The sequence below is a fragment of the Somniosus microcephalus genome, chromosome 3 (genome assembly GCF_052327205.1).
Source record: "Somniosus microcephalus isolate GS21.2 chromosome 3, FLI_Smic_1.0, whole genome shotgun sequence".
NCBI classification, from domain to species: domain Eukaryota; kingdom Metazoa; phylum Chordata; class Chondrichthyes; order Squaliformes; family Somniosidae; genus Somniosus; species Somniosus microcephalus.
The window spans coordinates 120,970,955-120,986,753 of record NC_140989.1 but is presented as its reverse complement, the minus strand read 5'-3'; the positions used below and the strand labels follow the sequence as shown (position 1 = coordinate 120,986,753).

Here is a 15,799-nt window from a genome sequence, read left to right as displayed (position 1 = left end):
TACAATGCACAGGAATGTGAAGTTGTACATTTGGGGGAAGGGGGGAGAAGAATACTCTTAAAGATAAGATTCTTGAGGGTGGAGGAGCAGAAAGATCTAGATGTGCAGTTACAGAGATCTTTAAAGGTGGGACTGCAGGTGGAAAAGGTCATGCAAAAAGGCTAATTCAATATTGGGCTTTATAGAGGGCCATTGAATATAAAATCAAGGAAGTGATTAATTTGTATAAGACATTGATTAGGCCACAACTGGAGCATTTCATGCAATTCTGGGTAGCCCTTCATAGGGAGGATATTGGAATTTAAAGTTATGGAAAGGGTAAACAAATCACATCAGGAATGCAAGGTTATAGTTATGAAGAGACATTTGAGGAGATCTAATAGCGGTTTCTAAAGTTATGAATGGTTTTGAGAGGATAAATAATGAAAGATTGTTTCCATTAGTCGGTGACTCGATTATGAGACACAGACTTTGTATCCTAACATCATAAATAGGAGCAGGAGTCGGCCCTTCGAGCCTAATCCGCCATTCAATAAGATCATGGCTTCGACCTCAACTCCACCTTCCCGCACTATCCCCATATCCCTTGATTCCCTTACTATCCAAAAATCTATCGATCTGTCTTGAGTATACTCAACGACTGAGCATCCACAGCCCTCTGGGGTAGAGAATTCCAAAGATTCACAACATCACTGGAAGAAGGAAAGAATGTTTTCTCAGAGTTATTAGATATGGGTGTTTTATCAGAAGTGGCTGTTGGGGCAGATTCATTAGAATTTAAATGGGAATTTCAGAAAAGGTTTAAGTGCTCCGGACCATACAGGATTTTTGCTACGTTTCCAAATTGTAGAGTGGAAGCATAAAAATGTTGCACTTGTGGCCAATGACTGATTGCTACCCCATTCTATTTTGTGAAAACACGTCTTTTTGGTTTCCATGTGTTTTTTTGGGGTTTGGCTCTGTGCACTGTATAGCCTCACTTGAGAGTTTGGACTTTTTAACGAGTTTTATGCTGAGATGGGCTTGTTTGTGCGTTCTAATGTACTTTCTCATTGTAATGAAATCTGTTTGTCTTGATCCTGTATTCGTTTTGCACTCATGTATATTACCCTCCCCCCACTGTGTATAGTTTCACTTCCTCTTTCCCGACTAACCTGGGAGGTTCCAGGTCTTGGCTCTTGTCTCCGCCCCTGACTTCTCTTACATAAAGATCCAAGGATCTGTATGACTCATTCCTGTGAACCAGTCGGCGTGTTGAGATGTTAGCTCTGATCTTAGTGATTAAAAGCCAACTTGTTTAAGTCTATAACTTCTAGTTTTGTGGTTATTGAAGGCCCATCAATTTTAATCACTAAAGAATACTAGGATGGATCGACTCCTAAAACCAGAGCGTCTGGACTTGGCTCCACATTCTGCTGAAGCATCAAATCAATTTGGACACTGGCTCAAATGCTTCGAACTCTTCGCGGGGGCCTCATCCGCTAGCGAGGTAGATAAACTGAGTCTACTGACTACTCGCGTAAGTCATCGGATTTATTCGTTCATCCGGGACGCCACCTCTTACACGGAGGCCATCACTATCCTGAAGGCCCAATACCAGAGGCCGGTAAACGAAGTGTACGCCAGACATCTGCTGGCTACACGCAGGCAGCGACCAGAGGAATCAATGGACGATTTCTTACAGGGCCTAAAGGACCTGGTCCGGGACTGTAACTGCAAGGCCGTGACGGCCAATGCGTACTCTGACGAATTGGTCCGCGATTCCTTCATCACGGGCCTCAAATCGAATTATATCCGGCAGAGACTGCTGGAGAAGGAGGTCCTGGACTTAAAAAAGGCAGTGGCCACTGCGCGATTGCTGGACGTGGCCCAGAAAAACTCTGACTCTTATTCTTCCGGCCATGCGGCCCTCACCGCCTCGTGCGCGCCGAGGGGGCCGCCATCTTGGAATCAGCCATCTTCCCCATCCAGGTCTCAGACCAGCTCTACGCCGCCGGAGTCCCCACACAGAAGTTCACCCAGGAGTCCTACTACAGCGGCAATGTCTCGAGGCCAGAAATGCTACTTCTGCGGCCAGGCCAAGCACCCCAGACAACGATGCCCAGCGAAGGACGCTACATGCTTCAAATGTAAGCAAAAGGGGCATTTTAGCAAAGTCTGCAGGGGGAATCCGATTTCCAACTCCGTCACCGCCTCGTGCGTGCTGTGCGGGCCGCCATCTTGGGATCCGCCATCTTTTCCCGACTCAACGGCCGCCCAGGGCCCAACAGTGGCTTCGATCACGGTGGATCAATCCAGGCCACCCCCGTTGACAAAATCCATGATGGACATACAGGTAAACGGGAATTTAACGAAATGTTTAATTGACTGTGGGAGTACCGAGAGTTTTATCCACCCTAGCCTGGTACGGCGGCACTCATTAACGGTAACCCCTACCCGGAGCAGAATTGCTATGGCTGCTAAGCCCCACACTTCGGACATTTTGGGCTACTGTGTGGTAACACTGACTGTAAAAAGCACAGACTACAAGGATTTTAAACTCCTGATGCCAGAACACACTGTTAATGTAATCTTGGGCCTGGACTTCCAGTGCCACCACAAAAGTGTCACGCTAGCATATGGCGGGTCCCAGCCGCCACTCAGTCTGTGGCCTATCAACCTTAAAAATCAGCCCGCCCTCTTTATTTGCTAATCTCGCTCCGAACTGTAGGCCCATAGCGACCAAAAGTAGACGGTACAGTCTGGAAGACAGACGCTTTATCAAGGCGGAAGTGGACAGACTCCTGCAGGAAGGCATTATTGAATGCAGTACCAGCCCGTGGCGTGCCCAAGTAGTCATAGTTAAAAATAGCGAAAAGAAACGGATGGTAATTGACTACAGCCAGACTGTTAATATTTATACCCAGCTGGACGCCTACCCTTTACCCCGCATATCAGAAATGGTCAACGAGATTGCGCAATACCGAGTCTTCTCGACTATCGACCTCAAATCCGCGTATCACCAGCTCCCCATTAGAACGGAGGACCGCCCATACACCGCCTTCGAGGCGAACGGGCGCCTCTACCATTTTTTCAGAGTGCCCTTCGGGGTAACAAATGGGGTCTCGGTCTTCCAACGTGAGATGGACCGCATGGTTGACGAGAATAAACTACAAGCTACCTACCCCTATCTGGACAATGTCACTATCTGCGGGCACAACCAGCAAGACCACGATCTAAATCTTGCGAGATTTTTTAAAACTGCCCTAAAGCTGAATCTAACCTACAACGACGACAAATGTGTCTTCAACACAACCCGTCTCTGTATCCTCGGCTGTGTGGTGGAAGATGGGGTAATTGGACCGGACCCTGACCGATTACGCCCCCTAAAGGAACTGCCCCTGCCACACAATCCCAAAGCTTTAAAAAGGTGCCTGGGATTTTTTTCGTATTATGCCCAATGGGTGCCCAATTACTCTGATAAGGCCCGACCCCTCATTAAATCGACGTCCTTCCCACTATCAGCTGAAGCTCGGGAGGCTTTCACCAGTATTAAACAGGACATTGAAAGGGCTGCAGTGTGTGCAGTGGACGAATGCATTCCCTTTCAAGTCGAAAGCGATGCGTCAGACTTTGCCTTAGCTGCGACCCTCAATCAGGCTGGGAGACCTGTGGCCGCCTTCTCCCGAACCCTTCAGGGACCTGAAATCAGGCACTCTTCTGTCGAGAAGGAGGCACAGGCTATAGTGGAGGCAGTGCGGCACTGGAGACACTACCTAGCCGGCAAACGTTTCACCCTGCTCACCGACCAGCGGTCGGTGGCTTTCATGTTTAATAACAAACAAAGGGGGAAAATCAAGAATGACAAAATACTCAGGTGGAGGATCGAACTATCCACGTTCGACTGTGATATCATGTACAGGCCGGGAGCCCTTAATGAACCCCCAGACGCCCTATCGCGGGGAATGTGTGCCAGCATTCATACGGACAAATTACAGGGTCTCCACAACGACCTCTTGTCACCCAGGGGTCACCCGACTATACCATTTTATAAAGTCCCGCAATCTGCCCCACTCCATCGAGGAGGTCAGGGCAATGACCAGAGCCTGCCGCATCTGTGCGGAATGCAAGCCTCGTTTCTACAGGCCTGACCGTGCACACCTTATCAAAGCCACACGGCCATTCGAGCGCCTAAGTCTGGACTTCAAGGGACCCCTTCCCTCTGCCGACCGTAACGTATACTTCCTCAATATCATTGATGAATATTCCCGCTTCCCCTTCGCCATTCCCTGCCCAGACATGACCAGTGCCACGGTCATCAAGTGTCTCTGTAATCTATTCTGCATGTTTGGCATGCCGAACTACATACACAGCGATAGGGGGACGTCACTCATGAGTGACGAGCTGCGCCAGTTCTTGCTCTCAAAGGGGATAACCACTAGCTGCAACCCCCGGGGTAATGGGCAAATGGAAAGGGAGAATGCTACTGTTTGGAAGGCTGTCACGTTAGCCTTAAAGTCAAAAGGCCTTCCGACCTCCCGCTGGCAGGAAGTCCTCCCAGACGTGCTCCACTCCATAAGGTCTCTGTTATGTACTGCCACTAACGCTACCCCTCATGAAAAGATGTTCGTTTTCCCCCGGAAATCCACCTCGGGCATATCTCTACCCGCGTGGCTGACGTCTCCAGGGACAGTACTATTGCGGAAGCACGTGAGAGGCCATAAAACGGACCCCCTTGTGGAAAAGGTACAGCTCCTCCATGCAAACCCTCAGTACGCCTATATCGAATACTCTGACGGGCGAGAGGACACTGTTTCCATAAAAGACCTCGCTCCCTCGGGGAGCGGAGAGAACGATGGGAGACTACCCGATGAAGACCTACACTACAAAGAGACAGGACGCCCAGAGGTATCAATACGCAACTTTAACCTGGAGGACACTGCAGATAACCTGGAAGACACTGCGGAGGCCCGGACAGCAGAGGAACCAGAATCCACTCCCCTAGAGGCACCCCAACCGGCTTTGCGCCGACCACTGAGAACTGCAAAACCTCCTGACAGACTCACTTATACCAACTTTTAAGAAACATCACCCCGATGGACTAAATCTATAGAAGGGGTGAATGTAATGAAATCTGTTTGTCTTGATCCTGTATTCGTTTTGCACTCATGTATATTACCCTCCCCCACTGTGTATAGTTTCACTTCCTCTTTCCCGACTAACCTGGGAGGTTCCAGGTCTTGGCTCCGCCCCTGACTTCTCTTACATAAAGATCCCAGGATCTGTATGACTCATTCCTGTGAACCAGTCGGCGTGTTGAGATGTTAGCTCTGATCTTGGTGATTAAAAGCCAACTTGTTTAAGTCTATAACTTCTAGTTTTGTGGTTATTGAAGGCCCATCACTCATTAAAAAATCATTTTGAACAACAAGCCTTTCTTGTGAGCATGGAAATTAGGGCTTGTTTTTAAAACATGGTTATGGAGCTCACAATGGCTTAATGGGTAAATACACTGGTGGAATGCCCAAGATATGTAGACTGGGAATGTTCTGGGTTGGATCCCCAGTCTGTGCTGAGTTAACTGTGTTAGACAGGTACCAAATGCCTCAATATCCCTTGGCTTAAGAGGGGGGCAACAGCCACAGTTCCCTTTAATTAGTATTCGGTGATTCCTTCTTAGAAAATCGGTGTGTAGACATCAGATTGCGACAGGATCAGACTGGATTGTGTTGGCATACAGGTTCAAATAAGACTACTGACACTCGCTCTATAGGCTCTCGAATGAGGAATGGTCACTCGGGCAAGATGGGTGGACTAGATGATTGTCATGAGAGAAGCGGAGAAAACTGAGGATGGAGGACAAGACATGGGTATTCCCAATTCGCTCCACTTAAGCATAAAGACCACAGCAAATTGTTTAAATGTTCTCTGATTTGATTACCTGTGACTGAAAATCACTCAATTTATTATTTATATTTGGTTAACCAGTGCTGTGGGGAGGGTTTAAACTAATTTGGCAGAGGTAAAGGAACCTGGATGAAGCATCAGAGAGGAGAAACAAAGTACATAGAGGTCTGGGAGAGACAAACAGCATTAGAATAAAGAGTAGTCCTCAAATAGGAGGAATAGACGGGAGCAACGCAAGGCAGACCAAGACAGGTTTGGAGTGCATGTGTGATAAATAAGGTTGGTGAGCTGCGGGCACAAGTTGCCACCTGGGTTATGATATAATGGCAAAAACGGAAATCCAACTCAAACAACGGCAGGGATGGGAACTTCACATTCCTGGCTACAGTGTATTCAGGAGAAATAGAGAAGAAAGAAAGGGGGCGGCAGTATTGATCAAAGATACTGTTACAGCCCTGGAAAGGGATGCTGTGCTCTAGGGTTCAAAGACAGAATCTATTTGGTTAAAGTTAAGGACCAGATGAGCTGTTACGCTGCTAGTTGTGTAGTATAAACCACCAAATAGTGGGAAGGAGATGGTGAAGCAAATTTGCAGACACATTTCAGAAAGATGTAAAAACAATTGATTAGTGATAATGGGGGACACCAATTATCCTAATATAGACTGGGGGAGAAACCGAGTAATGGGCAAGGAGGGGGAGGAATTCCTGAAATGTGTACAGGAGAACTTGATCAGTATGTTTCCAGCCCAACAAAGAAAGAAGCAGTACTGGATCTAGTTCTGGGGAATGAAGTGGGGCAAGTGGAGTATGTTTCAGTGGGAGAGTAGTTGGGAAACCGTGGTCACTATCATTGGGTTTAGAGTAGTTTTGGAAAAGGACCAGGAAAAATCAAGTGAAAATACTCGACTAGAAGAGGGCTAATTTCAGTAATTTGAAAAGGATCTGGCCCAGGTGGATTGGAAACAGAGATTGGCAGGCAAAACAATAAATGAGCAATGGGAAGCCTTCGTGGAGGAGATAGTTTGGGTACAGAATATATCCATTTCTATGAGGGTAGAAGGAAGGGCATCCAAAGCTAGAGCGACTAAAGAAATGAGATTAAAATGAAACAGAAAAAAAGGAGGCTTATGATAGATGTTAGATTAATAATACGGTAAGAGAATCAAGCTGAATACAGAAAGTGCAGAGGAGAAGTGAAAAAGGAAATGAGGGGAAAAGAGAATGTATGAGAAAAGATTGGCGGTTAACATAACAGACTTAATAACAGACCCTAATGACTTTTATAAACAAAGAGTAAAGGGATAGTGAAGGAAAGGTGGGGCCGATTAAGGACCTAAAAAAGTCTTGTGGAGACAGCGTGCATGACTGAGGTATTTAATGAGTACTTTGCATCTGTCTTCACTAAAGAAGAGGATGCTGCTGATGTAAAGGAGGAGGGGCTAGAGAAATTGGATGGGATGAAATCGATAAAAAGGAGGTACTAAAATGGTTGGCAGTGCTCCAAGTAGTAAAGTCACCTGATGCAGATGGGATGCATCCCAGGTTGCTGAGGGAAGTAAGGGTGGAAATAGCACAGGCTTTGGTGACTATCTTTCAATCCTCCTTGGATATGTGAGTGGTGCCAAAGGACTAGAGGGTTGCAGTGTTACACCCTGTTCAGAAAAAAGGGAAGAGAGATAAACCAGGTAACTACAGGCCAGTCGGTGTTGGGACAAGTTCTAGAAACCATAATCCAGGTCAAAATTAATTTTCACATGGAGGAACATGACAGCCAACATGGATTTGTTAAAGGCACATCATGTCTGACTAACTTGATTGAGCTCTTCAATTAAATAACGAAGAGGGTTGATGAAGGTAGTGCAGTTGATGTGTATATGGACTTTCAAAAGGCGCTGGATAAAGTTCCAGATCATAGACGTTAGCAAAATTGAAGACCATGGGATCAATGAGGCAGTGCGTGGATACAAAATTGGCTGTGAAGTGATTCATTTTGGCAGGAAGAATGGGGAGAGGCAATATAAACTAAATGGTACAATTTTAAAAGGGGGTGAAGGAACAGAGAGACCTGGGGGTGTACATACATAAGTCTTTGAAGGTGGCAGGGCAAGTTGAGAAAGCTGTTAAAAAGGCATATGGAACCCTTGGCTTTATAAATAGAGCCATAGAGTACAAAAACCAAGAAGTTATGCTAAACCTTTATAAAACACTGGTTAGGCCCCAGATGGAGTACTGTGTCCAATTCTGGGCACCACACATTAGGAAGCATGTCAAGGGATTATAAGATTGCCAGAGCCTCTGCAATGTCCACTTTTACTTCCCTCAGCAACCTAGGATGCATCCCATTGGACTGGGTGACTTTTCTATTTTGAGCATTGCCAACCTTTTTAGTACCTCTATATCTATTTTTTATCCTACTCAATTTCTCTACTACCTCCTTTACTGTGACATTGGCAACATCCTCTTTAGTGAGAACTGATGCAAAGTACCCATTTAGTACCTCACAATAGGATGTCCTTCTGTAATGTATTCTGGGTTATTTGCCATTGCTGGTTACTGACCTCCTTGTGCTCTAGCTCTGCTTGTTAGAGTTCAAAATTCTGCAGAACTCTGTCTGAATCTGCTGCTTCATTTAATCCAAATTCAGAACACAAGCCACTGAGAGTTGATTTGTACATAACAATTTGTGTTGTCCAATTTTATTTAAATCTCCTGATTGGGGGAAAAGAAGGACAAGTAAAATTTCCAAGAGAAATATCCTGAAATTTCTTACTGAGCCCTGAAGGTAACCACTTTTTTTTAAACTCCAGATAAACAATGCAATGTAACTTGCACTACTCAAATCGGGAAGGAATGCTGCTTTTAGAATTAAATGCAATTGTTGACATTTTTGCAAATTGGGATCAGCTAGCTTTTGGAATTTGAACAATTTTCAATTAGGCAGATGTCACTTGGTTAGATAGTATGTCATGTCACTACGTAGGCTGAAAGAAGGCCAGTAATGCCACTTCCACACACACTTCCAACTTAGAAAATTACAACTTGGGATCCCATAAAAAAAAATGTAATTACAGTATAATCCACACCAAGGGGTCCAAATTACAGACCATGAGAAATGTGTGGCCCACAGCTCTAAGAATCCAGATTAGGTAGCACAGTCCTATTTGCACTTATTTTTTACTCACTGGTTTGCCCTATTTAAATTTTGGAGGTTTGGAAGGGGCTGCAGCCTCATTGTTAGATCAATCTTAAATCAAACCATCAAGATCTGTTGGTATCGACTGCTTGGGATATATGCAAATTAATAGAAGCCTTAATTTGGCATGGCGCCCTGGCATTTTGTTTTACAATGAGACCTGGTAGTTAAATATGTCCTTTTTATCATTTTTGCTCAGTATTTTAACAGGCGTTTGTGAAATAGAGAATCATGTATTTTAATACAATAATTCATGGTTAATGACTGTACTTTAGCCACAGATAGCTGCAACCTGTAATGACATTGGCCCAGAAATTCGGGTCGGAGGCTTCCCGTGGGTGCAAGCCTCCGACCTGCACTTACCTAGCGCGCCGGCCGTTGTGCTGTGGGCCCACGTGGGATTACGATCCTGGGCCTGCTCCAACAGCCGACGCGCAGTGCTCGCGTATCCCAGGGGTGCAGTTAGTTCGAAGCGTCCCCTGGGATCACGTGGGCCACGGAGAGCCAATGGTAGCAGGGAATCTGTATTCATAGATTTGACAGGAAGACCTGTCAAATCTAAATACAATTCAGCCCCAAAAATCACAAACTTCAAATACATTTTTTAAAAATCACATTTTTAAAATAACAATTTTAAACAATAATTAAAATTTTTGAAAAAATTAATTACATTTTCTAACGGGGCTAAAAATAAACTTACCTTTAAAGTATTTAAAAATAATAAACCTGTGGAAAAAATGTTTTAATTTAACTTAATTCACCACTTACCTTGTTAAAAGCAGGCCTTGCAACTGCTTTTTACAAGCATAGCTCCTGGAGACTTACCCTCCCGGAGAAACCTGCAAAAAAAAAAAAAAAAAACGTAAGTTCCAGGCGTACACGCTGCCTCTCTCTGGCGCACGCGTTCGACCTGTGAACCCCTTCCTTTAAGGGAACGGAAGTTCCAGTTTCCCGCGCATGCGCAGTGTATGCACGAAACCGGCACTTTCGTTGGGCCTACGCGCGAGTACCCAGCGCGTACTCACCCGTGGGGACCCGAAGTTCTGGCCCAGTGGGCCAGAACTTCAGGTCCCCACGGGTGAGTACGCGCTGGGCACTCACACGTAGGCCCAACGAAAGTGCCGGTTTCATGCATGCACGGGAAACCGGAACTTCTGTTTCCTTAAAGGAAGGGGTTCACAGTTCGAACGCGTGCGCCGGAGAGGCAGCGCGTACGCCTGGAACTTCCGTTTTTTTTTTGCAGGTTTCTCCAGGAGGGTAAGTCTCCAGGAGCTATGCTTGTAAAAAGCAGTCGCAAGGCCTGCTTCTAACAAGGTAAGTGATGAATTAAGTTAAATTAAAACATTTTTTCCACAGGTTTATTATTTTTAAATACTTTAAAGAAAGGTATGTTTATTTTTAGCCCCTTTAGAAACTCTAATTTAATTTTTTCAAAAATTTTAATTATTGTTTAAAATAGTTATTTTATGTAATTTATATAGTTATTTTAAAAATGTGATGTTTTTTTAATTTATTTGAAGTTTTAGTGATGTTTTGGGGCTGAATTGTATTCATAGATTTGACAGGTCTTCCTGTCAAATCTATGAATACAGATTCCCTGCTACCATTGGCTCTCCATGGCCCACGTAATCCCAGGGGACGCTTCGAACTAACTGTGCCCCGGGATACGCGAGCACAGCGTGCCGGCAGTTGGAGCAGGCCCAGGATCAGAATCCCACGCGGGCCCACAGCACAGCGGCCGACACGCTAGGTAAGTGCAGGTCAGAGGCTTGCACCCGCGGGAAGCCTCCAACCCGAATTTCTGGGCCACAGCGTGTTAGTTTGATGCAGATGTTTTACTGGGTTGAAAAAGATTCTCAATTCCCACTTACTGAATTATTTTTATTTCTGTGTAGAGCTGAATGATTTCATCATCCAGCTTGATGAGGAGGTGGAAGGGATGCAAAGCACTATCATGGTTCTGCAGCAGCAGCTGAAAGAGGCACGCCAGCAGTTGGCTCAGCTTCAAGGACAGCAGCATCACCAGGTATTACCCTCTGGCACCAGTAGGACTCCAGCCCCTGAGCCTTCTGCACAAGGGGAGACCATTACTAAAGACTGCAGCCGACTGGTGAACGGACCAACCAATGGCGATTCATCCCCACAAGGGAGAGCAGCAGCTACCTATCAAGACAAGACTAACCTTTACAGAGAAGGAAGCAGCACGGAGGATGATTTCCCATCATCTCCTGGCAGTGGGAATAAACTTTCAAACCACAGTGAAGAAAGGCTGGACCGAGCAAGCGGCAGTAGCATGTATCAGCTAGGTGCTGGATATGAGAGTGTAGACTCCCCCACTGGTAGTGAGAACTCTCTTACTCAGCACTCAAATGACACAGACTCCATCAATGACCCTCAGGAAGATAAACCACTTGTTGTGAAAGGTACCAGAACTATGGGTTCCCGTCACGTTCAGAATGGGTTGGACTCAGTCAGCACACAGGGGTCGGTTTTGTAACACTTAACGGGCTTTGTCTGCAGTCTTTTTTATATAGTGTCATTTCATTTGGCTGACAGCTGTCCTGTGACTGTTGAAGCTAGTGTGTAATTTTGTTTAAAATTCAGCATTTTTGTGTTTTTGCTTTCTTGTAAAACTGTTGCTACTGTTTAAATTTTTTAAAGCATCATAATTGCGTTGGCTGTTGCTGAAAGGATGTTGATACATGTAGGCCTCAGTTATTTTTATATGATTTAATCTGAATAAAATGTATTACTACAACTTTAACATTGGGGGGAAAAAATGTGTAAAACCAGAACTCTTGTGTACATCTAGGACTCCTGTGAAACACTGTCGGCATTTTACCACAACCCTGTCATACAGTCCTGCAACAAGAGAAAGTTGCATCAAGTATGTGTGTAATGATTATGTAAGCTTGCCAAATGCAGTAGTTATTTTTCCAAAGGGAGTTTGGATGTTGTACTTGCCATATTCAGGTTTGGGGAGTCTATGTAGTTTGTGTTAACTACAATGACTTTTTTTCACCATGCATATGTGTACATTTTCCCCAGTGACAAGACTGTGTTAAAGAATTAGTGTATATTGTTACCCAGTTTCTAGGCAAGAGTTGTTTCCTGTGTAATGCATATTCTGTGACTATCCCCAGAAATCCTTCACCTGTACTGACCAAACTTAATAAAGTCTTTTAATATCCTATATCTTGAATTTTACTTTCAGTGAGTGATTTGTGCTGGCTGTGATATACAGGACAAGGTCTTGCTGGTTCAGACTAGTACATACACCTGCTAAAATTTATTTCCCTTCTCGCCTCTCTAGGCTTCCCATGTAAGAGGACAGACCAAGATGGCCTCTACTGTATTTGAGGTAGCCTCTACTGTGTATGAGGAGCCTGGAGGGGCATATCAGATATCCTTTTGTTTTGTCCCTCTCCTCACAGCAAAGCTGAAGTGTGAATCTGCAGGCTGTTACAGATGCAAACCCACATTATGGCACATTGTAAATTGCCAAATTACATCCAGAATTGACGGTTCAAGCAGACTTCAGTCATAGAAGCACAGAATTTTACAGCACAGAAGGGCTTTTTTTGGCTTGTGTCTCTGGCAGCTATTTGATAGAGCTGCCTACTTAATCCCATTCCCCTGCCCTATCTGCATATCTTTTTAAAGTGCTTGGAGTCTACCTGGATGTCAAGGGGTATACAGGGTAGGATAAGGCAAAAAAGGGAAGCTTATGTCAGATACCGAGAGCTAAATACTGCAGAAAGCCTAGAGGAGAATAGCAAGTACAGGGGTGCAATTAAAAAGTAAATTCGGAAAGCAAAGAGAGGTCAGGAAAAAAAATATTGGCAAGTAAAATCAAGGAAAACCCAAATATGTTTTATAAATACATAAAGAGCAAGAGGATAACTAAAGAAAGATTAGGGCCTATTAGAGACCAAAAAGGTAACTTGTGTGTTGAGGTTGAAGACGTGGGTATGATTCTTAATGAATACTTTGCATCTGTCTTCACAAAAGAGAGGGACAATGCAAACATTGTAGTTGAGGATAAGCATAAACATAGATGAGATAAACATAGTGAGAAAGGAAATATTAAAGAGTTTAGCATCTTTGAAAGTAGATAAATCGCCAGGCCCGGATGAAATGTATCCCGGCTGTTAACAGAAGCAAGGGAGGAAATGGTGGAGGCTCTGACCATCATTTACCAATCCTCTCTGGCTACAGGTATGCTACTGGAGTACTGCTAAAGTTGTACTGTTGTTTAAAAAGGGATAGACCGAGTAATTACAGGTCAGTCAGCCTAACCTCGGTGGAGGGCAAATTATTGGAAGGAATCCTGAGGGACAGTATAAATCATCATTTAGAAAGGCACAGCAGCAGCATGGATTTGTTATGGGAAGGTAGTGTCTGACTAACTGGATTGAATTTTTTGAGGAGGTAACAATGAGGGTTGAGAGTTTGATGTAGTCTACATGGATCTTAGGAAGGCTTTTGACAAGGTCCCACATGGTAGACTGGTCAGGAAAGTAAAAGCCCATGGGATCCAAGAGAAAGTGGCAAGTTGGATCCAAAATTGGCTCAGTTGCAGGAAGCAAAGGGTAATGGTTGACGGGTGTTTTTGTGACTGGAAGCTGTTTCCAGTGGGGCTCCGCAGGGCTCGGTACTAGGTCCCTTGCTTTTTGTGGTATATATCAATGATTCAGACTTCGATGTAAGGGGGATGATTAAGAAGTTTGCAGATGATACAAAAATTGGCCGTGTGGTTGATGGTGAAGAAGAAAGCTGTAAACTTCAGGAAAATATCAATGAACTGCTCGTGTGGGCAGAAAAGTGGCAAATGGAATTCAATCCACAAAAGTGTGAGGTAATGCATTTGGGAAGGCAAGGGAATATACAATAAATGGTAGGATACTGAAGTGTAGAGGAACAGAGTGACCTTGGAATGCATGTCCACAGATCCTCAAAGGTAGCACGACAGGTGGTTAAAAAGGCATACGGGATGCTTTCCTTTATTAGCCAAGGCATAGAATACAAGAGCAGGGAGGTTATGCTTGAACTGTATGAAACACTAGTTAGGCCACAGCTAGAGTACTGCGTACAGTTCTGGTCATCACATTACAGAAAAGATGTGATTGCAGAGATTTACAAGGATGTTGCTAGGACTGGAGAATTTTAGCTATGAGGAAAGATTGGATAGCCTGGGGTTGTTTGTTTTTAAAGAGATGAGGGGAGACGTAATTGACGTGTATAACATTCTGAGGGGCCTAGATAGAGTGGATAGGAAGGACCTATTCCCCTTAGCAGAGGGGTCAATAACCAGGGGGCATAGATTTAAAGTAATTGGTAGAAGGATTAGAGGGGAGTTGAGAACTTTTTTCACTGAGGCTGGTGGGGGTATGGAACTCACTGCCTGAAAGGGTGGTAGTGGCAGAAACCCTCATCGCATTCAAAAAGTACTTTGGATATACACTTGAAGTGCTGTAACCTACAAGGCTACAGACCAAGAGCTGGAAAGCGGGATTAGGCTGGCTAGTTCTTTTTCAGCCAGCACAGACACAATGAGCCAAATCGCTGCCTCCTGTGCTGTAAATTGCTATGATTTTACCTTATCCACAATGTTGTGTCATACAAAATCCGATCCCTCAAAGCTTGATTACAGGGACCAAAGTAAAATACTGCAGATGCGGATGCTGGAAATCTGAAGTAAAGATTTGATTATAGGGAGTTGAGGAAAAATGCCAAATTTTTAGGTAGCATTTCCCAACCAGTAGTTTATTTTCCTCGGGTATGAACGTTTGTGCTGTTGGTATCAATGAATGTTTAACTCGGCTCCCAGCTGCATACAGAAATTAAAACATGGATACAGGCCGTTCATCCCAACCTGTCCTTGTTGGTGTCTATCCTCCACACAAACAATAGTCTTAATCCTATGTGCCTGCCTTGTTCCCATATCCCTTTAGCCCCACCTTCAACAACCTATTTAATCTGTTAACTCATGACGTGGTCTCTGCTTCAATCACTAACTACATTCCAGAGTGTCTCAACCCTCTGTTTAAAGAAAAGTTTCTCCTGCCCTCTGACCCCTTGTTTTAGACCTTCAATCACAGTCTATTTCTATTTGTCCCATCCCTGAAATAATGGGAATTTATGGTTGGTAGTTAGTGAATGTTGTTCGGTCCCTTTGTACAATGGGTTCCTGCTTATCAGAGGAAACCCTCAATCAGCCTTAACAGCCAGTAACAGGGAAGAGGGGTTTTAATGTCATTGTCGTTCTTTTGAATAATTGCTGAAACTGCTATTGAAAGACAGATTAAATCTACTGTGGTTGCTGTCTCAACAAAGTTATTAGTCTTGCAACAATAATTTCTGTCTGCCTCTGGCTCAAGTGGTTTCAAACAACAAGCTTTAATATATATTGACTAGTAACAGTATTGTTTTATACAACCGTTCTACAGTGTGACCAGATAACATGCAAACAATACACTCTGGTTTTCCGTTCCGGCTCTCTAGGCTGCCTGTATGGCTTTGAACTTCCAAACGTCCTGAGAATTCTGACTTTCAAAGTTATTTTATGGCGGTCAAAACCTGGACTCCCAAGGGTTAAATTACGAGGAGCGATGACACAAACTAGGGTTGCATTCCCTGGAATTTAGAAAGTTAAGGGGTGATTTGATTGAAGATTTCAAGATAGTAAGGTAGATACAGAGAAGCTATTTCTGCTGGT

General features: G+C 44.4%; 1 protein-coding gene across 4 annotated transcripts in view; it reads left to right on the top strand.

Annotated features, from left to right (window-relative positions):
* Positions 1–12,274, top strand: part of wtap (WT1 associated protein) — a 61,783-nt gene extending 49,509 nt beyond the window's left edge. For all 4 annotated transcript variants that reach the window (XM_085981542.1, XM_085981546.1, XM_085981543.1 and 1 more), the window contains one exon: positions 10,977–12,274. In XM_085981542.1, coding sequence (XP_085837668.1) covers positions 10,977–11,578 — 602 coding nt within the window. In that variant the 3' untranslated portion in view covers positions 11,579–12,274. The remainder of the gene's footprint in view (positions 1–10,976) is intronic.
* The last annotated feature ends 3,525 nt before the right edge of the window (positions 12,275–15,799 follow it).